The sequence below is a fragment of the Dama dama genome, chromosome 18, assembly GCF_033118175.1.
Source record: "Dama dama isolate Ldn47 chromosome 18, ASM3311817v1, whole genome shotgun sequence".
Taxonomy (NCBI): Eukaryota; Metazoa; Chordata; class Mammalia; order Artiodactyla; family Cervidae; genus Dama; species Dama dama.
The window spans coordinates 82,693,965-82,718,850 of NC_083698.1; the positions used below are offsets into that span (position 1 = coordinate 82,693,965).

Consider the following 24,886-nt stretch of genomic DNA (forward strand, 5'->3'; position numbering starts at 1 on the left):
GCAAAGACCCAGAAAGCCAATACTCCAGGGCTCTGTCAGATCAGGGGAAGGGAATTCCAAACTTAATGGCCCTCTGTGGAAAATGCCTCGTCTCTAGTAACTCAAATCCTGAGCGCTAGTGTGAACTGGGTGATCTCATTTGCCATGAGGAGAGCGACCATTGCTATGGTTACCAGACAACCTGAACCGCTGAAGGCTCTAGCACAGCACCTGGTCCCTGGTGCCTGCAAGCATTTGTCTACACGGGAGTGATGCTGAGGGGCCAGCCAAGCTAGAGGCCGACCTTGGATGGGTTTAGAAGGTCTGAGGTCGAGTTGTAGCTCTGCCTACTCTTTGGCTGTGAGCTAAGAGGCTGGACATTCAGCTTCTCCAGCCTCAGCGTACTCATCACTAAAACGAGGAGGATGACACTGCTCTGCCCACCACAAGGATGGGGTGAAGATCAACAGAGATGATTCAGATGAAGGGCCTGTGAAAATGGCAACACACTAAGAGATGTAAAGAATGAATATCATTGGTATGATTAGCTAAATCACTAGGGATTATATGTCTAAAAACCTACACATATTAAGTTACAAGTTAGTGGGGGTAACCGTGGGGTTGTTCAGTGGTAAGGAGAAATAATAAATTTGGTTATGAGAGAATGGGTCTTATTCAATGAAATGATATCTGTGGAGGCAGGATAGAGTTGACACCATAAGTCAGAAGACCCAGGTCGGAATCCTATCTGTCTCAAGGTCTTGGGGCTGATGGTAGAGGAGGGAAGCTTTGGATACAGGTGGTTTGGCTCCAAAGCTCTGTTTTTTATCATCACACTACAAAGTTGTAATAATTAAATGATATGACAGTAGTGTACCTGGTATATAATAAGTGTTCAATAAATACTATTTGGTTATTATTATTATTTGAGTTTCCCTGGTGGCTCAGATGGTAAAGTGTCTGTTTGCAATGCGGGAGACCCAGGTTCGATCCCTGGGTTGGGAAGAGCTCCTGAAGAAGGAAATGGCAACCCACTCCAGTACTCTTGCCTGGAAAATCCCACAGGTGGAGGAGCCTGGTGGGCTACAGTCCATGGGGTCGCAAAGAGTTGGACATGACTGAGCGACTTCACTTCACAATATGGGAAATACAAAAAGTATGACTCTTAGAACCTTCCCTCCAGGAACATACAAACTAGCAGGAGAGAAAGAGATGTATACAGTTGGTCATGGGACAAGGCAGGAAGTGATGAGGGACAAACAGTATAACTGAACTGACTTCCACTGGAGGAGAGTGGGTAAGCTTCATTCACATGGTAGCATGGGACCTGAGCAGGACAGCTGAAATGGAGTGGCTAAAACAACACTGGGGCAAGTCCATCAGCAGATGACCCCCACAGATCAGGCAGAAGTTTCCCCACTGTGGCAGACGGCAGCCTGCCTAGGTTGTCCTTTCTTTAGAGTATGAACAGCACCAGGTTATACCCCACCGAGGCCAACGTGTGGATGGGTGGTCCTGCTGCAGGCATGCCACAGAATTCTTGGCCTCCATGTTAACAACAGGGCAGAGTGTCTCCCTGGGATCCTTCCTACTCCAAAGGGTCCCGGGGGAGGCCGCACAAGCAGGGACTCTAAGTGCTTACACGGCAGTGAGCAGTGCCTGGCCCCCTGGGATCACCCAGGTAAGCCATATGGTTCCAACAGGAAGGTTTTCTTTGTCAAGGCACACGTGGTGGAAGAGCTACCTTAAAACCCCACGTCTATCAATATCAACATTGACTAACAGCGATGTAGTTTCCACCTGGCTTTTAACTGTGTAAAGCTGCAAGAATCCAAAAAAAAAAATCCAGTGAAATGCTGGATTTAGTTGCTGTGTCTTTAACTGCTTCCTGTGAACTTTCTCTGTACAGCTTAGGGAGTATATAAATACTCACAGATTGCCTTGAGCTCTGTTCTCTTGAGAATGTCGGGTGGGAATGAAACCCTGTAATCTCTTTGTTTCCCTGCTCTTTACTGTGGATGTCATTTACTGGGTTTGTTGGAATAATACTGAGCACCTAAAGTCTGTCTGGGTGATTACCAACTTTGCCTCATCATGTACACCCTCAGGGAAATTAAAGATGAAGGCGCAATGAAGTGACCAGTAGAATGAAACTTGCATTGTGCCACACGGCATATGGGTTTAAATTTCCTGCTGGGTTTTAACAGGGTTTAAGAGGCATTTTCCTATGTGTATATAAAGCTAAGAAGACATGCCACAGTCAAAAACACATAAACAAACAAATCTAAAAAAAAAAAAAATAGTTGACTTAATCTGGTTGAGTTAGGGTTGGGGGAGAAGATACTCTAATTACATCATCCAGACAGGTCAGATCTGTCCTTTGGCCCTTTTAAGGGAAATACAGGGAAAAATATTCCAGGTTATCAAGAAGAATAGGTCTTCGTGTGGATGTATATGTATTTATGGGCTTCCCAGGTGGCACTAGTGGTAAAGAATCCGCCTGTCAACCCAAGAGACCAGGGTTCAATCCCTGGGTTGAGAAGATACCCTGGAGAAGGAAATGGCACCCCACTCCAGAATTCTTGCCTGGAAAATCCCATGGACAGAGGAGCCTGGCAGGTTGCAGTCCATGGGGTCACAAAGAGTTGGACATGACTTAGTGACTGAACAACCAACGTCTAAGACATATTTGAAGACATTAAATACTGATGTATCTCAAAAACGTCATAAAAGTATATATAATTATGTCACAGACATCATAAAAATGCTTGAAAAGTCCCTGCTAGGTGATCTCAGGGTTGTTTTTTAACTCTAACACATCATGTGTGCTATGGAACTTGAGAGCTTGGGCAGAAAAGATGCAGGCCCCCGAGGCCTCCACACACAAAGATATATAAGGATCTTTGCTTTAGACTGAGAAAAGGCTGTGGATATTTTTCTCATCCAATGCTCCTGCTTTTTTGATGAGGAAACTGAGTCATGCAAGGAGACCCAGTTGCTAGCATGAAGCAGGAATGCAGTCTAACTCTCCTGAACTCCCAGTTTGTCCGAGTTAATTAATTCTAATAAAGGTTATGGCAAACCTAGATAGTGTATTAAAAAGCAGAGACATCACTTTGCCAACAAAGGTCCGTCTAGTCAACGCTATGGTTTTTCCAGGAGTCATGTATGGATGTGAGAATTGGACCATAAAGAAGGCTGAGTGCCGCAGAATTGATGCTTTTGAACTGTGGTGTTAGAGAAGACTCTTGACAGTCCCTTGGACTGCAAGGAGATCGAACTAATCTTAAAGGAAATCAACGCTGATTATTCACTGGAAGGACTGTTGCTGAAGCTGAAGCTTCAATACTTTGGCCACCTGATGAGAAGAACTGACTCACTGAAAAGGACCCTGATGCTGGGAAAGATTGAGGGCAGGAGGAGAAGGGGACAACAGAGGATGAGATGGTTAGGTGGCCTTGTTGACTCAATGGACGTGAGTTTGGGCAAACTCCAGGAGATAGTGAAGGACAGGAAAGACTGGCATGCTGTAGTCCACAGGGTGCTAAAGAGTTGGACACATGAATTAGTGACTGAGCAACAACAATTAGTTCAGTTCAGTCGCTCAGTCGTGTCTGACTCTTCGCAACCCCATAAACTGCAGCACACCAGGCCTACCTGTCCATCACTAACTCCCGGAATCCACCCAAACCCATGTCCACTGAGTAGGTGATGCCATCCAACCATCTCATCCTCTGTCGTCCCCTTCTTCTCCTGCCCTCAATCTTTCCCAGCATCAGGGTCTTTTCCAATGAGTCAGCTCTTCGCATCAGGGGGCCAAAGCATTGGCGTTTCAGCTTCAACATCAGTCCTTTCAACGAACACCCAGGACCGATCTCCTTTAGGATGGACTGGTTGGATCTCCTTGCAGTCCAAGGGACTCTCAAGAGTCTTCTCCAACACCACAGTTCAAAAGCATAGATTCTTCTGTGCTCAGCTTTGTCTATAGTCCAACTCTCATATCCATACATGACCACTGGAAAAATCATAGCCTTGATATCAGGTAGCAATAAATATGGCATTTTTTGTATCCTTTCCTTGGCAAGATTTAACGTTCCTGCCTTCATTGTTTTTTCTTGGTAAAAATTATCTAAGTCCTTTTCTGGCTAGAAACTTTTTCTTCGGCCACATCACATAGCATTTGGGATCTTAGTACCTCCACCAGGAACTGAACACAAGTCCCCCTGCATCAGAAGCACGGAGTCTTAAACACTGGACTGACAGGGAAGTCCCCTGGAAGCTTTTGCTTTTACTTTCTTTAAGGTGGTTTTCATCTCTCCACATCTTCCACAGGGGTTCCAGTTATAACACATATGCCTGAGAATAGCACCTACTGATAGAATCATTTCCAATGGTTGACATCTTACGGTTACATTAGTATTTCAATCAATCCCATATCCTTCCTCTGAACTCCAGCCCCAAACACCTAAATATCTGAATGTTCCCTTGGTATGTCCTCCTTCTAGTATTTCAGAGGTAGCTCAACTCCCAAATGCCTGACACTGATATGACTGTCTTTTCATCTAAATCTGTTCCTCTCCCTGGACACCTTGCATCACTGAAACACATCAACATCCATCTCGGGCTTCAGGCTGTAAACCTAGATGAATCCTCAATGTTCTCCTTCCTCTCCCCACTACTAACCCCTTGTCTTAGTCTGCTCAGACTGTTGCAACGGATGCCATAGACTGGATGGCTTACAGACAATAACAACTTCTCATAGTCTGGAGGCTACAAGACCTTTTAGAACCAACACTGAAAAAAAAATTGTCCTTTTCATCATCAGGGACTGGAATGCAAAAGTAGGCAGTCAAGAGATACCTTGAGTAACAGGCAAGTTTTGCCTTGGAATACAAAATGAAGCAGGGCAAAGGATAATAGAACTTTGTCAAAAGAACACACTGGTCATAGCACACCCTCTTCCAACAACACAAGAGAAGACTCTACTCATGGACATCACCAGATGGTCAACACTGAAATCAGATTGGTTATATTCTTTGCAGACGAAGATGGAGAAGCTCTAGACGTCAGCAAAAACAAGACTGGGAGCTGACTGTGGCTCAGATCATAACTCCTTATTGCCAAATCCAGACTTAAACTGAAGAAAGTAGGGGAAACAACTAGACCATTAGGTATGACCTAAATTAAATCCCTTACAGTCATACAGTGGAAGTGACAAACAGATTCAAGAGATTAGATCTGACAGACAGAGTGCCTGAAGAACTATGGACAGGGGTTCATGACTTTGTACAGGAGGCAGTGATCAAGACCATTCCCAAGAAAAAGAGATGCAAAAAAGCAAAATGGTTGTCTGAGGAGAACTTACAAATAGCTGAGAAAAGAAGATAAGCTAAAGGCAAAGGAAAAAAGGAAAGATATTCCCATTTGAATGCAGAGTTCCAAAGACTAGCAAGGAGAGATATGAAAGCCTTCCAGGACCTTTTCCAGTCCTGTGGCCACTGCTGGGTTTCCCAAATTTGCTGGCATATTGAGTGCAGCATTTTCACAGCATCATTTTTTAGGATTTAAAATAGTTTAGCTGGAATTCCATCACCTCCACTAGCCTTGTTGGTAGTGATACTTCCTAAGGCCCACTTGACTTCACATTCCGGCTCTAGGTGAGTGACCACACCATCGTGATTATCTGGGTTGTGAAGATCTTTTTTGTATAGTTCTTCTGTGTATTCTTGCTACCTCTTAATATCTCTGCTTCTGTTAGGTCCTGCTCTGCGGTTTCGTGGTGCCTCGTAATGACTGAAGGCAGCCCCAAAAAAGGGGAGCCTTGTCAGGGGTTTATACTGACCTGCCAATGCCAAGAGGTACCCGAGGTCCCTGCTAGGGGAGCAACCAGAGGTGGGCAAAGCGTGTGGACTGAACTTTCTTTTCTTGGTCACCTTTTCCTGGGCTCTTTGACCATTCTGTAATTGCATGGGGAATTAGAACTACTAACATAATCTGTTGGATCACAGACTTTCAATGGACTTGTGTTCATGGTGTTACCTAGTAATAAAGATACTAGGTACTTTTACTTAGACCCCAAGCTTGGCAGTCAGGGAAGTGCCTAGCTTTGCTAGGAGTTACAAGTTACAACAGTATGTTTGGGAGTGAGGCAGAACTCTAGCTCCAGGAAAGTCTCTCAGGCAAAGCTATGGTTTTTCTAGTAGTCATGTATGGATGTCAGAGTTGGACTATAAAGAAAGCTGAGCACCGAAGAATTGATGCTTTTGAAATGTGGTGTTGGAGAAGACTCTTGAGAGTCCCTTGGACTGCAAGGAGATCCCACCAGTCAATCCTAAAGGAAATCAGTCCTGAATATTCATTGGAAGGACTGATGCTGATTCTTAAACTCCATTCCTTTGGCCACCTGATGCAAAGAACTGACTCACTGGAAAAGACCCTGATACTGGAAAAGACTGAAGGCAGAAAAAGGGGATGATAGAGGATGAGATGGTTGGATAGCATTACTGACTTGATGGACATGAGTTTAAGCAAGCTCCAGGAGATGGTGAAGGACAGGAAAGCCTGGCGTGCTGCAGTCCATGGGATTGCAAAGAGTCAGACATGACTGAGCAACTGAATTGGAGGCTGAGAAGGCCACAATCAAGGTGCTAGCAGATTCAATGCTTGATGAGGACCCACTTCATTGTTCACAGATGATATCTTTTGGCTTGTTTTCACCTGGCAGAAGGGACTAGGGAGCTTTATGGAGTGTACCACCTCCAAATATCACCACACTAAGGATTAGGTTTTAATATATGAATTGTGGGAGAACACAGACATTCAGTCTTTAGCATCCTGCCCATTGTCTATCTTAAATGTCTTTGGATTAGTCCAACAGAGACCAGTGTTACAGCCTCCTTCCTACTCCCTCTCAATCTGCTTGCTGTGTACAATCAAATGAATCATCTTATAATGCAGATAAATATGATTAATTCCCTACTGCTGCTCTCTGCCACGCCAACTCTTCAGTGACTTCTCATTGCTCTTAGGATGAACAATTAAACTCCTCAGGCCTGTAGCTGGGCTTTGCAGCAAGATTACATACTACCTCTCAGGGAGAGGAGTTTCCCTATATGCTAAGGGAACCACCAACATATAGTTAAACTGGAAGTGTGAAAGTCACAGAAATGTATGGAATGAGTTCAAGAGAAGAGCATAGATGGAAAGTCAAGAATACCACCATTTAGCAGCTAGGTAGAGAGAACACAGGATAGAAAGCTGAGATCTTTTCCAGGTGTGAAAAATGGGTGTGTAGGTGGGACATATGCTGTTGGGTGTTACATGTGATTAACAGCCCTGGATCATCTTAAAATATTTGTGAAGACATGTGGATAAGAAGAGGATGCAGAAGTAGAATTGAAGAGATAAAAAGAAGGATATGTTATTTTTTATTCATCCATATGTAATAAACATATTTCTCAATATGCACGACAACTTAAAAGTATGGAAAGAAACACTTGGGATTCAAGGAATTCACTATTTTATTAATCTACTTTATATTGAATTAATATAATATTGAAATAATTAATATGGTATAAAAAGTCTAGGACAAATCTCTTAGAATTTGCCGTTCATAATGATCATCAATGTAGAAGTTACATATTCTAATTTTCACAGTCTTTTGCTTTTTACTGATTTCCTGGAAATCTGAAATCAGCAAGCGCATTGGATTGGGAATCTGAAACTCAAAGCTTTGAATCTCGACACTTGCACTTATTAGGTGTGTGACTCTGGTTAGTTCACTCTGCTGGTTTGCAGAATAGATTCCTATCTGTGAAATAGGGTAAGCCCACCTATTTCCTAGGTGCTATGTATGCAGTTTGAATTAAGTAACACATGTATAGTCACTCTTTCTCAGTAGGTACTTCATAAATATCTCTTAAAAAAACCATTTCTTCTTTGGTGAAAACAAATGGGAACACACTATCTCAGGGGCTGTCTTATTTTTAAATATGCTCTAATCTTAAGGTAGTTTATATAGCCATCTAGGTGCAGGGTCATCAGAGCAGTGGTTCTCAAAGTCTGACTCAGGAACCCCTACATCAAAATCACCATGATGAGTGGCTAAACATGCACATTCCTGTCCTGCTTCCAAAACTCCTGGAAAGCAGGGCTTGGGCATCTGCATTTTAAAAAGCTCTCAGGCAATTTTTTGGCATGCTAGCATTTAAGGATTGTATAACAGAATTGTCATGATTTATCTTTGCTTAATGATATAAAATTTACTATTTATTGTCATCTTTGTGCAAATAGCATTTTTAATTAAGATGGTGACCCAAACTACCAAATGAATTTACTTTATACTTTTAAACTTAAGATTATTTAAAAGTGCTATTTGACTGTAGGAGAAAGGATAACTACAATCTAGACTTGATTACTAAATATAATATTAATAGTTTCAATAGGCTATTTAAAATGAATTAGAATGAAAATTTCAATTCCTTAGTTGCACTAGCCACGTCTCAAGTGCTCTACAGCCACATGTTACCACACTGCATGGTCAGGATAAACATCTGTATCATCACAGACAGTTCTAGTGGATGCTGCTGATTTCTGGAACACCATTTCCTGACTCAGATATACTAGTTTTGTCATTATCCAAATGCACTTGATATAGAAAAATTTAGGTTTCTTACTTCGCCAGAAACAAATGCAGAGATGATGTGCAGCCCTGCCTACCTTTTCTGCACTCCCTCCTCCCCTCCTCCCCCCAACCAAAACTAATTACAGTCTTTTTTGCCTTGTTGCCTATTTAAACCTTTATCAACTGCATGTGTGTGAGTGCATGCTCAGTCATGCCTGACTCTTTGTGACCTCATGGGCTGCAGCCTGCCAAGCTCCTCTGCCTACGGTAATCTCCAGGCAAGAATACTGGAGTGGGTTGCCACTTCCTCCTCCAGGGGATCTTCCTGACCCAGGGATTGAACCCATGTCTCCTGCACTGGCAGGCAGATTCTTTACCACTGCGCCACCTGGTATGCCCTATGAACTGCGTGAAAAAAAAGTAAAGTGAAAGTGTTAGTCACTCAGTCGTGTCTGACTCTTTGCGACCCCGTGCACTATAGCCCGCCAGGCTCCTTTCTCTATGGAATTCTCCAGTTAAGAATACTGGAGTGGGTGGACATTTCCTTCCCCAGGGGATCTGGCAGATTCTTTATCTTCTGAGCCACCAGGGAAGCCCTTGCCCTTCAGTAGCTCCGTTTATGTATCATTCTCACGAAAGACAACTTCCACAGAGGAACTGTGCTGCTAGTGAGGCTCCATCTGAATAAAATTTCCCTGGATAGCTCATGGACAATGAAGGTGCTCTGTTAACTATGTCCCTTTGGCGTGCTGGTGGTACACTGCTGCTAAAAGCGACGGGCTGGCTGGACTCCTGGGAGGACAGGAACCTCCTGGTTCTTCTTCTAGAAGCTTCATTCTCCTGCGGTTCACCTCCTCCCCCACCTGCCAGAAGCTTTTCCTGTTAACCCTTCTCCTTTGCCCTTGTTGGTGAGTGTGTGTTGTAAGTGTGGGTGTTCAGTTCTGGGGTAGAAGCCAGCAGAGCAAGAACAAATGGGAGGTGGTGTTATTCTAAAATCATTTTTTTGTGTGACTTTTTCCCACCTGAGTACCTGCTACCAGAGAATTTGGAAAACACACAGAATAAATTCTAAGAAATCCTCCCTACCCGCAAATTAACTATAATCCCACCACCCAGATGAAAGCTCTGCTGACATTCTCATATTTACCTGTCTTTTCTGTACGTGATAACAATTCAGATCATAGTTTCCACTTCTAAATATTGAGCCTTTTTCCCACTTAACACTATATTATGAAACTTTAATATTATAGTCTTTGAAAGCAAACTTTCTTAATATAGATGTCCTATAATTTACCACTGATCTCATGTTAGAGATTAAAGTTGATGTCAGTTTTTAATTTGAAATAATGTGACAACTATTAATGCATATAAATTTTGTGCATCTCTCTAGGTAGAAAGAAAAAAATACAAAAAGGATTTTAGGTGCTGGGTATCAATGTACTCAACAGAGTTCTAAACTATGTTCTAGAAAGGTTGTAGTCATTTATACCTCCATATACAGAAAATGTGAGTGTCCCATTTGACCTTTTCTAAAATCAAGTGATAGCTTAAGAACATCTGTGCTAATTTCTAGAAGAAAATATTATGTAAATTTTAGTTTTTGGTATGGTTTAAATTAATGAGGCTTAACATTTTTCATGCTTATTGGGCATCTCTATCTTTTCTTTTCTAAGCAACATGTATATGGGGACTTCCCTGGTGGTCCAGTGGGGAAGAGTTTGCCTTCCAATGCAGGAAGTGTGAATTTGATCCCTCCTTGGGGAACTAAGAACCCACATGCCTTGTGGCTAAAAAACCAAAACATAGAACAGAAGCAATATTGTAGCAAATTCAATAAAGACCTTGAAAAAAATAAACAACATGTCCTATGTCTGTTTACTGAATTGCAGGTATATTTGTATATTTTTGTTCTTTTGCATTCGTATATACTTCTAATTGTTTTATGAAGTCTGATCTGGGGTTCTTCAATCAAGTATCTGTTCTTATCCAAGTGCCCCTCAGGGACCCACGCATCCTCTTTCCTCGCTCTTTCAGCTTCCCAGGCTCTCAGGTTGTCCATCTCTTTTCCTATCAGACCCTGATCTCAAACGTCACCTATGGCAGTCTGTTCCACCTTAATCCAAGTTCTAGTCACTCAGTCATGTCCAACTCTTTGCGACCCCATGGATTGTAGCCCACCAGGCTCCTCTGCCCATGAGGATTCTCCAGGCAAGAATACTGGAGTGGGTTGCCATTCACTTCTCCATGGGATCTTCCTGACCCAGGGTTTGAACCCAGGTCTCCTGTGTTGCAGGCAGGTTCTTTACCATCTGAGCCACCAGGGAAGCCCTGAGTGGAATTTTAAATGGAACACTCATTGATGCTTCATCTCTACTTATACAACTCAAGGTCATAGCTTTTGCCAAAGATATCTGAAACCTCATACAGGAAATCGTGGGAGGCCTCTGAGAGTGGAGAACCTCAGACATCACCCTGTCAACCTTCTCTGTCCACCTGTGAGACCAGTTCTAGAGTCCCAGTGCTGCCACCACAACCAACAAGCTAATTCCAAGAACTGATGGCCACTCAACTCATCCCTAGAGACAAACAGTAAGAGAACGTGAGTGTGAAAGGGTCAGGTGTTACTGGACAAGAGAGTTATTTTTAGAAGGACAACTGAAAAAAAAAAAAAAAAGCCAAAATTAATCAAACAAAAACCCAAAAGTTACTGACAAAGAGTGTTCATAATTTGATCCTAACTTTTCTTAAAATACGAACTTTTTCACATCTACCTTAAAGTTACTATTTCTCAATCAGGTATTTCAAAAGCTAAGACATACATTTCTAAAAATTCACAGTTGAAAATTATATAAAGAATACCTTACCTTTGAAACTAGGAGTGAAATGATTTCTTTTACAGTGTTGTCAACCAAATCATCTATTTTGGAATGGTACTGCTGCTAGATATTAAAAGACAAAGATGCATTAGTTGAAGTGGACACAAAACTTATTTATGTCATTATGCATAAATGCCTTAAAGCTACTAGTTATGACACATCAGATTTACACAAAATGACCATTTTGCACCTTAAAAGAACAAAACCTTGAAAATGATCCACCCATCAACACTTTTTACATTGTGGGTTTTGAAAATTTTCCCATGTGCTCTGTTGAGTTAAGCAGCTAATGGGGTTATTATACAGATGAATTGAGTTCTTATTCTTATTCAGACAGAGGAATGTGAAGGATACTTTTTGTCTTCTCCTCTATAATTAAGGTGGCCGAGTATTTTTCTAAAGGGTTGGTTTAGCCGGAGAAGCAAAAAGACTGGAAAAAGATTTAATTAATACAGCATTTCATGTCTGACAACTCTCATTCATAAGTTATTTTAAATGTGCTCTAGAAATAAAATGAGCTCCCAATTGTTCTCGCTGAAAGGACCTTTTTGTCAGCATGGGGAGCTGCAGTTTATACAATTCTTACAATATGCTCAAGCAAGGGCAAAATTAAAATTTCATCAACAAAGGTGATAGATGGTAACAAATTAATAGGCCATAAAAGGTACAATGAAACGGCACTCACTCCCCATAGCTTTTTTACTGCTTCCTCATGAAAATGACGCCTTTAAGTAAATGCAAAAAAAAAGATGTATTTAAAATAAACCTGAAAGACTCATTATTTTTTGCTTTCTTTAGAGACTACTAGAGAGTTCTCTTCTTAAATTAGCAGGAGCTTTGGCTTTGGCGGTGTGTGAAGGCACATTCATTGAAACAGTAATTCTTCCTTTAGAAGCATTTATCTGACGGCTGATTGTCCGCAATAGCCACTTCACAGAAAATGTGACTTGTAAAGACTAACCCTATCTTGATGGTTCAAGGCTTCTTGGAACAGCTAACATAATGCATGGAGTAAAAGTACTCAGGTCAGTATAAACATTAGACCAACTTAACAGCTGCTGGTTGAATGGTTTCCAAAGATGTGAGTTTTTGAAAGCTATTTTTCTTTCTGAAAACATGTCTCAAAGTTTCCACACAGAACAAAACATCAACTTAGGTCTGTTCTGGAACATGCAGGAATGAGGTCCCCCCGCAGGCTTTCAAAGTGACAAGCCATCATCTACCTGCATAAATAATGAAGAAAGGAGGCAGAATTTTGGAGCATGGGAATTATTTTCTTTTCCTGCTTGTGTGTGTGTGTATGCCTGTGTGTGTGTGTTGACAAGTGGTCTTAAATTAAGCACATATATATGAAGAGGGAACTTTCTAGGCATGTATTTATCACTCCGGGAAATAACATACTAAGTGTCTGTCTCACCTAAAGCCTTACTGATCCCCAAATTTGTACTCCCCGAAGGACAAACAGAAGGGAAATCTGGAGGGTGGATTCCTACTGCTGTAGATTTTTTTTGTTTCGTTTTCAGAACAGCTTGAAGAGAGGGAAAAGGAAAAACAAAACCACAAAACAAAGGAAAGCAAGGTAGAAGGGGAAGAGGTTGAAAAACCTGGCCTAAAACCTGGCTGGTAGTTGAGATGACCAAGAAGACCCCAGAGGCACAGGAACAAAAACATCACTTCCTTCTTCCCCCAACCCCCTTCTCCTAGCTGAAACTCCTGCTGACCAGGCAGGGGCGGAGCTTATGCAAATGAGCTCTGCTGGCTCCCCTCCAAGCACTCTTCACATCCTTCTCTCTCCAGATTTGCGGCTGTGTAGCAGGAGGAAATAAAAATAGCAGACTGAGGCTTCTCCTTGGGGTAGAAGAGGAAAGGGATACAGGAGATGGGCTTCAAGCTTCTCTCCTTACTCTACACGGAAAGTGCTACAGAACATTCAGTCACCTGAAGCTGCCAAGTTTCATCTTCTTGCGTATGCCTTACCCTCAATGTTTATCTCTTTTTGCCATAAATTTCATTTTTAACTAAAAAAATAATGAAATGGCATCAGAAAGCTATTGGATATAGAACAGCAGAGCTTCTACACAGTTGACTTTTGGGTTGCACTGATTTTTGGCAATTTCTTAAAATCAAGAGATGAGCCGCTAAGGATGTCTTTTTATATCCTTTTTTTATTGAAAGGCAGGGAAAAGCAGGCTCTAGGAGCCATCCAATTCTCCTATAATACACACTTTTAGACTGCTGTTTTCTTTCATGTTTAATTTAGCCAAAAGCAGAGGGAGGGAAAGAGATCAAGTTAAACATGAAGAAACGGGGTGGGAGAGAGGCTCAAGAGGAAGGGTACATATGTATACTTATAGCTGATTTGCATTGCTGTAGAGCAAAAACTGATATAATATTGTAAGGCAATTATACTCTGATTTAAAAAGTATATAATTTAAAAAGAGGGGAAAAAAGAAAAGTATACATTTTAAATGTGTTACCCAGGAGGCAAACCTAAACAGTATAATGGTTGCTAGGTTGTTTTTTTTTTTTTTAATGAGATTTTGGTGGTGCTAATGGTAAAGAACCTGCCTGCTGATGCAGGAGACACAAGAGACGTGGGTTCATTCCCTGTGTTGGGAAGATCCCCTGGAGTAGGAAATGGGAACTCACTCCAATATTCTTGACTGGAAAAGTCCATGGACAGAAGAGCCTAGCGGGTCTACAGTCAATGGGGCTGCAAAGAGTTGGCCATGACCGAGTGACTGGGCAGTAGTTTGCTACTGTCAATTTATCTGATCAGCTCTGATTTCCACTAATACTAAAACTGAAAGCAGCTGGGAACTTCCAGAGTCTGTTCCAGCTGCACAGGTAGCAGATGTGGTCTAGGAGCACTGTGGGTGGAAATGTGGAGGTGGCTGCAGAATTCACATTTTACATACATACTCTGCAAAGAGAATAACCCAGAAACGCCACATACAGGTAACAGAAAGTTAGCTCGAAAAAAGTTATTCATTAGGGGATCCAGATAATTTCCAAAGACAAAAATAAACACACAAAGAGAGCAAAACAGGTATGAACAGAATTTATCTGGAAACATGGACATTTCCTAAGCTAAAGTTGATAGGTTTTCATTTAGATTAGCAGACCAAATTTTTGTTCAAAACCTGCCAAGTTTTTGTCTGCAACAGTAAAAGCCTATAAAATTTCTATCAGAATATTTCAAATTGGATCAATGATTTCTACAAACTGGTACTTTCCAAATCATTCTTAGATGAATTCTTTCCACAACTGACCTCAAAAGTAAACTGTCAGTGCCCTGCTTCTCCATTAGGTGACTCTGCACTTGGATTAAGATGAACTTCGATGGTGACTGCAGTCATGAAATTAAAAGAAGCTTGCTCCTTGGAAGAAAAGCTATGACCAACATAGACAGCATATTATGAAGCATAGACATTACTTTGCCGACAAAGGTCCATCTAGTCAAAGCTATGGTTTTTCTAGTAGTCATGTATGGATGTGAGAGTTGGACTATAAAGAAAGCTGAGCAGCGAAGAATTGATGCTTTTGAACTGTGGTGTTAGAGAGGACTCTTGAGAGTCCCTTGGACTGCAAGATCAAACCAGTCAATCCTAAGTTAAATCAGTTCTGAATATTCATTGGAAGGACTGATGCTGAAGCTCCAATATTTTGGCCATCTGCTGTGAAGAACTGACTCATTGGAAAAGACCCTGATGCTGGGAAAGATTGAAGGTGGGCAGAGAAGGGGACAGCAGAGGATGAGATGGCTGGATGGCATCACCAACTAGTTGGACATAAGTCTGAGTAAGCTCCGGGAGTTGGTGATAGACTGGGAAGCCTAGTGTGCTGCAGTCCATGGGGCTGCAGAGAGTCAGACACGACTGAGCGACTGGACTGAATGACTGACTGAGGAGTTTTTACTTCATGGAGCCCAGGGAATTCAGATCAGGTATGGGTCTGAAGTCCTGGCTCCCCTGAAAGAAAGTGAAAGTGAAGTTGCTCAGTCGTGTCCGACTCTTTGCGACCCCGTGGACTGTAGCCCACCAGGCTGCTCTGTCCATGGGGTTCTCCAGGCACAGATGCTGGAGTGGGTTGCCATTTCCTGGCTCCCTCACACATGGGTAAATATCCTCATCTCACCTGACTGTTTTCATGCAAACATGTAAGAAATGAAGACTAGCCAAATGCCTGTGTAATCCAGCATTTAAAAATTTTGGTCCTTCTGCTGGGATGATTTTAAAGGTATTGGATTGTTAGTTCTGGAAATGGAAGTATTTTACTGCAATTGAGAACAAATCCCATGTAAGTAGGGGTCCCTGAGTTGCTCCATTAATGTGTTCTCACTTTCAATGGATGGACCATGAGATACAGCAGGTCTGAGAGCATATGACAGCTGAAGGCCCATGCAGTCATCTGCTCTTTTGCAGGGATGGATAACGAGGATTTCTTAGCACTGGTGGTTTTCGGATCTCCACATCTGTCCCTGAGGGCCTGGCCTGAGATTGCTGACTCATTACACACAGCTGTCATAAGAGCAGATCATTCGCTCACTAATTACTCCATTAAATGCTTTTCCGGGCTGCGGCTGAGAGTGTCTGCATCATCGTATGCCACGTAAGAAAACAGAATCATAATTCAGGAGTCCAGAAGGGGCTTCACTGTGGGTAAGGAGTTGGTAAGCTTTTGTCCCAGCAATGATGATATAATAAATTTACTAGAGATTGTGCAGAGGTAATTCCCTTAAATCTAGAAAAAATAAAATCTCGAAAAAATAAAATCTCCTAGGTTTATCTATATAGTATACTATATATCTTTATGAGTTTCCAAACTGTATAATAATGTAGTTTCTTCAACAACTTTAATTTGTTGCTTGCTATACAATGGGGTCCTATCTATGTGCTTACCTACGCATGTAATGTATTCATCACTTTGCAATCATCCCCAAACTTGTCTTAAACATGTACAGAGAGGAAAAGCCTGTGCAATTACATGTATATATTTCCTGGAGATTAAAAGCAAAGTATAAAATACTTCTTGTGCATGGAAACTCTTGTTTACCACTTTTCAGGGTTGCTAATGGGTTTTACACCTGCACATTTTGAAGTATATTAATTGTGTGAAAGTTGTGGGGAACTAATTGTCTCTGGTGAGAAGGTACAGGTGCAGACATAATGAACAGCAGCAGCAGATTACTCTTCAAAATCATCCACCTATTAATGTAAAGAATCATTTGACAATGCAACAATGTTTTGTCATTTGTGTGTGTGCCTGCTTTTCTTTCAGAGTATTGGAGTGAGTTTTTTCTTACAGGGGAGGCAGGATTTTTTTAATGGGGGTAAGATTTTTAAAGCAGTGACAAAAAATCAGTCTGCTCATTCAACAAATATTTACTATGTATCTATTGTGCGTCAGGTACTGCAGTATATGTGAAAACAAGAACAAATGGATAAATGCAGTATTAATGGAAGAGGCAAGATGATTCCATAAACCTGATGAAAAATGGACATGTGTATAAAGGGACAGACAATGTTCTCAAGCAGACAATAAAAGGTTTACATCTGGCTATAGAAAACCAAGAAGTGGTTATGAGCCATTGATAGCCAAGCCAGCTGCCTACTCATTCGAATAATTAGAGATAATAAATCACGTTTCAAGAGATCAGAGAATGACAAAACTGAACACTCGATAACATGTATCAGCTCCTTACTGAGTCTGTAAGGTTGTATGCTGTGGTATTAGAAATACACTTTTTCCCCCTGAATTGCTCAAAGAATGAAATACGTGGATACGTGCACATATCATGGCCAAATAGCTAATGTCTGTCTCTTGGTTAAATAAGCACAGCATTCAAAATAGTGGACCTTCTTATCCTCTTTGTGTAGTATTGTGTGTGTGTGCTCAGTTGTGTCCAACTCATGGACTGTGCCCAGGCTCCTCTGTCCATGGAATTTCCCAGGAAAGAATACTGGAGCAGGTTGCCATTTCCTTCAGGGGATCTTCACGACCCAGGGACTGAACACGTGCCTCTTGCATCTTCTGCACTGGCAGGCAGATTCTTTACCACTTGTTACCTGGGAAACCTCTTATCCTCTTAGTGGTTACCTAAGCCCTTCTGCTTGGATTAGAGTTGTTAGCCCAGTGAAGAGTTGGTTCTGAGTTCGACTCCCACGTGTCAACTCTAAGACTCATAAGATTTAACATATCCGTAGAGCACAGAAGCATTTGACTTATTAAAAAATATTTATTTAATCTAGTCAATCGTGTAAGGTATAAAGGGTTTCAGTGATGTTCCTCCAAGGTTCTGGGTGGTACCTCAAGAAAACCTGTGTGCGGAAGGGGAAAGGCGCCTGACACAGGCCTGCCCTTCCCTGAATCTGATGATGGTGCTATCCCAGTAGGGTAGTAGGAGTAGGAGGAGAAAGGCTGTTATCACAGTGGGCATATCCCTCACTAAAATTCACAACTGGGTTCTTCTGTATGGAGGGACCTTAAGAGTAGCCTCCTGGTCCTCAAATTTATAGGTTACCCTGTATATATGCTATATGTCATCTATAGCCCCTAACTCTAAATTCTTTTAATACTATTAGTGAAACTATACACTACATATATATGCATCTTAAAAATGTTAACAATCACTCTGCTTCTGAATTTATTTAGAATTTAAAGAAGGGTGCATTCACTTGGTTTTAAATAATTTTATCTTAAAAAATTGTAAAGTCGTCTGTTGATTCTGCAGCTCAACGGTGAAGAAACTTTCCCTTTGACATTATTTAAGGTGAAAGTATTTACATGTGCTTTAATGCATCTTTGGATATTGCAATGTAGTATTATACACATACACACCAACCAAAAACCTGAAAATGGAATTATTTTAATTTGAAAAGATGAACACAAAAAAGGTACACTTACAAGAATAACAATTCAAATGAAAATGTGTGTGTGTGTGTGTGTTTTTAAATGAAACTTACCCACTGACTATCAAACTGGATCATGCCATGAGGGAAAATAAAACACGATGAAGGAGAACATAAGGGAAAAATAAAGAAATGATGAAAAAGTAATTACAATGGGCAAAGATGCAACAAAATATTAACTTAAAGAGATAATCTAAGAAAAAGAGATCCATTTCACCCAATCACCACTCTGAACAAAAATAAAATCATGGGGTAAAATAAACTCTTTCTGAATACAGAACCAAACAAAATAGAAATCAAATGGAAACAATGGGGCATTCATTGAAAAAAGCAAAGACCAATTTTCCAGTATATTTCTACTTGATCTTTAAAAAAAAAAAAAAAAAAAAGGAAACTTCTGTGTAAATAAAATATTTCATGGGCTATTTTCTGTGGCCTGTTTTTTGGATGCAAACTCTGGATACTCTATATTTGTATAAACAAATCAAGTAGCTTTCTAGCTTTCTCATTTGCTTGCGAAAAGCAAGGTTTATGTAAATACACAACACTTAAGCCATTAAAAGGTATATCTGAAACTCAATGGCCACTTGTAAAATTTGGGGCAGTCTTTGTATTAAAAAGAAGAATCTGATAAGAGCAAAGGAGAAAGGGGCATTCCGTTATTATAATACAGAAAAGATCAAACACATGTATGGGGAACTAGGTCTTTTTCAACTAGTCAAGTAAGAAACTTCTGGAAACAGTATGTACTTCTCTGCCAGGGCACCCTACATTCCCACATGCGACATTCAATCCACTTACCTCCTGTCCTCCATCCAGGGCACAGAGCTTGGTGCTTTGCTTTTTGGCATCAACTAGCACGTTAAACATCGTGCACATAGAAGCTGGGATGCGCAAGTCAGTGGTTTTGCTTGCCTTTTGCAGCTTGAGTTCAAATGCAGTTCTTGTTCTGTTCATTAAAACATGAATTCGGAGTAAGAAATCTGACATGTCCCCCTGATTTGTAAAAGTGAAATCAACACTACAAGATGCTAATTTAAAACATGCAAATACGGAGTGTGGCATTGCCTGGGAGCTGGGATGCTCTTCTTTTTAGGTGTCTTGTATGAAAGATCAGACTGTGATACCACTTGGATACTCACTCAGACAGTTAAGTGAAACCGTGAAGTTTTTCCATTCAGAGTACACACTAGATGTCTGAGTGAGTATCCAAGTAGTAATATTAAAGCAGAACAAATCCTCTGTGTTCGGGTTTATCAAATTAAAAAAAAAAAAGGACAAATTTGGGAAACTAAAACACATAATTAATGTGCAACACAGAATGTATAATTCTTCTATGTCACTTAGTTTCTCTTTCAAACACCTGAAGTTGCATTTAGGGTTTTTTTTTTTTTTTTTTTAAGAAACTGCATAATAGATGATTTGGAAATGGTTTTGCTAAACTGTCCAAAGGATGTCCATAGATTTGATGCATTAGAATCACACATGCCAAACCTGATGTTTTTTAAATATTAAATAATCTAATTCATGGCCTTGTTTTAAAAAGCCATTAAACATTATTTTAAAGAGATAATTTTTCTTGTTTTGAAGAATTCAGTATTATCCAGTTGTTCCAACCAGAATTTGTTATTCCAATAGGCTGCCTGCATTGCTCTTGTATATCTCATGAACAAAGGCAATGGGGAAAATAATGCTAATTAGGATGAAGTGCTGATTTTGTAAAAAGTATTAAATAAAATGAAAGCGCATGTGGAAGAATTCAAAGCCTCATAACTTATTTCTGGTTAAGTTCTGAAGAATGTAAATGGACACTTGGAACTCATCTGATGTGGACAGAGAATACCAGAAAACAGAGCAACTGATGGCAATGATCATCATTGAAGTTTGCCATGCCATTTCTCAGCACGTGAACACAGTACATAATGTATAAAGTACTGAACAGATCTCTCCATGTGTCTCAGGAAGCACGGCCTTGGGGATTTAAAGCATAGCATTCCCAGAGATAACAATAAACACAACAGAAAGGATTAATATGAGTATGGGTGCTATGGCTGAGAGCAATGGCTTATTGTTTAGCCGCTAAGTTGTGTCCAACTCCTTGTGACTCCATGGACTATAGCCCACCAGGTTCCTCTGTTCATGGGATTTTCCAGGCAAAAATACTGGAGTGAGTTGCATGCCCTCCTCCAGGGTATCTTCCCAACCCAGGGATTGAACCCACTTCTCTAGTGTCTCCTGCATTAGCAGGTGGGTTCTTTAGCACCAGGGAAATCTGGGAAGCCCCAACAGCAATAGTTAGGAGACCTGAAAAAAAGTAGTGGGCCAATTGTATCAAGTACATTCATCCTTAGAGTTTAGGTCCAAGTACATAATGTCCTTTAAATTAGTATGTAATGTCCTTTAAATTTTGGAAAAGCTATACAAATTGAAACTCTTCTTGTGATAGTTATGTAAAACGTACTTGGTGAAATGTGGTAGTTTGGGTGCTTGGCAGAGTAAGCAGCAACTTGAAAATATATGTCTACCTTTTGACACAGGCCTCTATCATGTCACTGGCCATTAGTTTAAGTCTTTGCTCTAAGTGATGGGCAAATTCTTGTTCTGGCCAGTGAAGATCAAAGACAAACATTTGCAGTGCATCAAGTTTCCAAAAAAGGTCTTCTGATGTTGCTGAGCCATTGCTAGAAGAAAAAGGAAGAATGAACATTGTGAACTTCCACTATTAGCTACATGGATCACCCATACATTATTTATTTATTTATTTTCTGTATCAATTGTTGTCAGTGAAAAAATGCTACATAAAACCTCTAATGATCAATATTTTCTTTGCTCAACCTCCTAATTTTCCTTTTTACTTCTTCTTAATGAATGAGGCAAGGCAAGGAGAACAAAATAGAAATACTGCAGTAAAATTTCATAAAAAGGGGTAAAATAATGGATAATGGTCTTTACTAAAGAAAAAAATAAACTTATATACATAGGAACAGACAAATGTTCTTTATCAACCTCTAGGATAAACATAAAATACATATTTTCTCCTAGAAATTCAAAGAAGTATGTTTTATGCAAGAAAATCCATATGATGGCAACTATAAGCTTTACTCAACTCATGCATATATGCTTCTGTAATCATGATGGTTTCTGTTTGTCTTCACGTATGTTGCCTTCAGGGCTTTAAATTTCTCAGTTACAGGTAAGGTGAAACAGGTATCGGGAATGAAATAATAGATTGGGTAGGGAAGCAAATCTTGCCTCTATTTTGAAATGTTTTGGGCCTTTCCTCGCTCATAATTAAACCTTACTTAGTACAAGGTATGGTCTAACAGAGAAAAGATATACAAGGTGCTCTCAAGTCAGAGCAACATCATATATTTCAGGTCCTTCCATTTATCTAACCAAGAAGCCAAGGTCTGCTATGCCTTCACTACTATGGTAAGGTTACTCTAGGGACCATGTTTTCACACCATGCAAGGAGGTAATTAGTGTCAGAGTATATAATATTTGGGCCAATGATAGTATTATTTACTTTCCATTAAACCTAGTGTACAGCCTAAGAGGAAAAGAGATGATTTGAAAATAACAGTCCTATGTATACTGCAACTTAATTATAAAAGAGAACAAAAGAAAAACAAACAACTGCTCTATGATTCACTTCTGCTTAGCTTTCCAACATTTAACATATACTAACCTGAAATTTATATTTCAGGTTTATAAAAGAAAAAAATTTAAGATAAACTAATTTATCACAAGGGCATGGTGGAAAATTTTTATAAAGAAAAATTCTTTTAAATAACCACATTGTTTAGCTAAACATATCTTAATTAGTCAGCTTAAAAACAATCACCTCCTGCTCTGACTAATTAAAGGCTTATTTCTATGCCCTTGCTCCCCCACTGCCTCAGCATCTCAGCTCCATCACCAATCTACCCTGCTCTCCTCCTCCCATTCTGCCAGTAATTCCTCATGATCTCCTCATTGAGCCCTTAAGATGTCCTCAGAGTTAAATTCTCAAGGGAGCAATCACAGCAAAGCAGTGAACATTACCCACAGCACTTTCTTCACTGACTGTCTCCAAACCTTAATAGTTAGTGCCCCAAAAGTATCATTAAACAAAAGAACCAGAGAACCATACTGACACTGCTGTAAAAAAAAGTTTGAGAAAACACTATATTTAATTCTTCATTTTGCTACTTATATAATAAAAATAAGTGAAAAAAATCATGAAGCAAAATCCTCTGATACACTTACAGTGTCCACTTTGGTAGATTAGAAGAACCATGTTTTAAGAGTAATTGAATGTCATTAACAAAGAAGCAAATTTATTTCTTATAATTTTTCAACAAAACAACAGCAACAAAACCCACCATTAAGACAAAATCCCAAATAGTAAAGGTAGAATTCTAATAAAAATGGACTTTCTCATAATATGTGACAAATAAATCTTTATAGAGAATATGGATATATGTTTTTTTTGTTCTTTGATTCTGTTACAGAATGATTCTAAATGATACATATGCTTAATTGGGAATGTAATTAAGGTAACAAGTGTTTGTTACAATTAAATAGATGAAAAATGTAAATAGGTTTTCTCTCAAGCTGGCATGTATAACCTGCAATTTATTCATAGCTTTTTCATTTTAATATTACTTCTGATTAGTGACCTATCCCTAAAAGTATTAATCACAGGTTAAAGAATCCAAATGTGAAAAATGGAGTCTGAGATAATTTCCTGAAAATGCCAGCAGTAAACTTACCTTACTGGCATTCACTCCTAGAGCTATAAAAGCCAGAATTTTATAGACAGGGAGAGATTTGGAGGAGCATCTATTAAGATGATTTATACAAATGTGGGTTCAAAGCCTGTCATGTGCTGACTGGGAGACAAGGGCCAGTTCTGCCTTTTAACTTCTTGGTGACTTAGTTTCCTTAACTGGAAAAAGGGGAAAGTGATATTTACCTCACAGGGTTGTCACAAGGCTTAACCGAGAAAAAGAATTTGGCTATCTCAATTAACGGTAGCTAATTTTCTTCTTCAAATTATTATTTTTTCTAGCTGACTTCATGTGAGATCTTGTGCAAAGCATGGGCTATTACTGAGTTCATTTCATTTCTGTGAGGTTCAAACTTTTGGAAACCATTCAGTTATGGGTAATAATGATGATTGGTGATAATGTAATAATAACTATGGTAATAACACTCATAATGTAGATTGTAGTTATATAGCAGTTATCATTTATGGAGACCCTAGACTGTGCCAGGCTCTTTTCACAGTTTTTTTTTTTTTAAATCCTCCCCAAAACATCTTTAAATTAGATGTAATAACCATTTTAGAGTTCAGGAAACTGAGGTTAAGGAAGACTTAAGGATGAATAGGCTAAGCTAATGAGGAATAAGGATCTAAATGTAAAGCTGATAGATTTCAAAGCTCATGTCCTTTTCACTTTAATGACTCTCATTTACCAAATCTGCAATAGGGAGGCTTGTGACAATCTGGAGTTAATAAATATGGTTTGTAATGATATAAAGATTATTTAAAAATAACAAGATGCAACAAAGGGTACATGAAAGGACAAAAGAAGACTTGCTGGCACTGAGGAACAAAGGACAAACCCTCCTCTGCAACCTGCATTATTGGTTCTTTAAAGGTGAGACTAAGATAAAAGCAGGAAAAGATTGTGTTCTTAAAGCTGTTCTTACAAAGGTTTTTCTACATAGATAAGATAAATCACACAACGAGCCAACAAAGGATCCTGGACATACACAGCGCTAACCACACCGCTTGCCTGAATATGGAAAACTCTGGTTATATCACTTAGACTAGAGTCACAACCTAGGTCACAAAACGACCCTGCCCCACAGATCACATATGAACATCAATGCTGGGAGTATTAAAAAAAAAATCTATATATATTATGTATCATCGATATGTTAAGCTTAGCTTAATAGCTTCAAAAACTCAAACAAATAAAACCAAAACATAGTATTCCTCAACCAGTGATGATAAATGCCATGCAATGTAAACACATTTGCACAGAACACAGCCCAGGCCATGCACCAGCTAACACACCACCAGGAAAGAAGTGAGGGATACACACGTGGACTCATATAAAGGAGCCATCCACGAAGGAGTAGAAAAGCTAGGTATCTGTGGAAGATTAAGAGGCAGACTTGGAACTTTTGGAAGAGCTACATTGGGAAGACTGTTGGCGATATTCCTGTAAAGAAACAAACAACGTGGGAAGGGACCACCATAAGCAATAACTACAGATGGCCATGTGTAAAGTCATCAGGGCAGGAGAGAAGAGACAGGGGCTCTGTGGACACTAACGCAAGATACCTACTTGACAGGCTGCCATGTCTCTTGCTCAAAACCTCTGTGAATTGACTGAGCGATGGAGGACTCCATGAGATCCACGTAGCGGACAACCAAGGGCACAAAGATCTCTTGCAAGTGTTTATGAAATTTTCCATTACATAAAAGTGCTGAAATAGTCAAG

At 40.0% G+C, this 24,886-nt stretch overlaps 1 protein-coding gene across 7 annotated transcripts in view; it reads right to left on the reverse strand.

Moving 5' to 3' along the window:
* Window positions 1-24,886, reverse strand: part of CADPS2 (calcium dependent secretion activator 2) — a 555,077-nt gene that overhangs the window by 44,555 nt on the left and 485,636 nt on the right. For 4 of the 7 annotated variants that reach the window (XM_061165697.1, XM_061165694.1, XM_061165699.1 and 1 more), the window contains 5 exons: window positions 24,731-24,872; window positions 20,915-21,070; window positions 19,191-19,338; window positions 18,444-18,458; window positions 11,467-11,541 (listed from right to left, as the gene is read on the reverse strand). In XM_061165697.1, the coding sequence (XP_061021680.1) occupies window positions 11,467-11,541; window positions 18,444-18,458; window positions 19,191-19,338; window positions 20,915-21,070; window positions 24,731-24,872 (536 nt within the window). The remainder of the gene's footprint in view (window positions 1-11,466; window positions 11,542-18,443; window positions 18,459-19,190; window positions 19,339-20,914; window positions 21,071-24,730; window positions 24,873-24,886) is intronic. The other 3 variants (XM_061165698.1, XM_061165696.1, XM_061165695.1) reach the window with 2 other exon arrangements.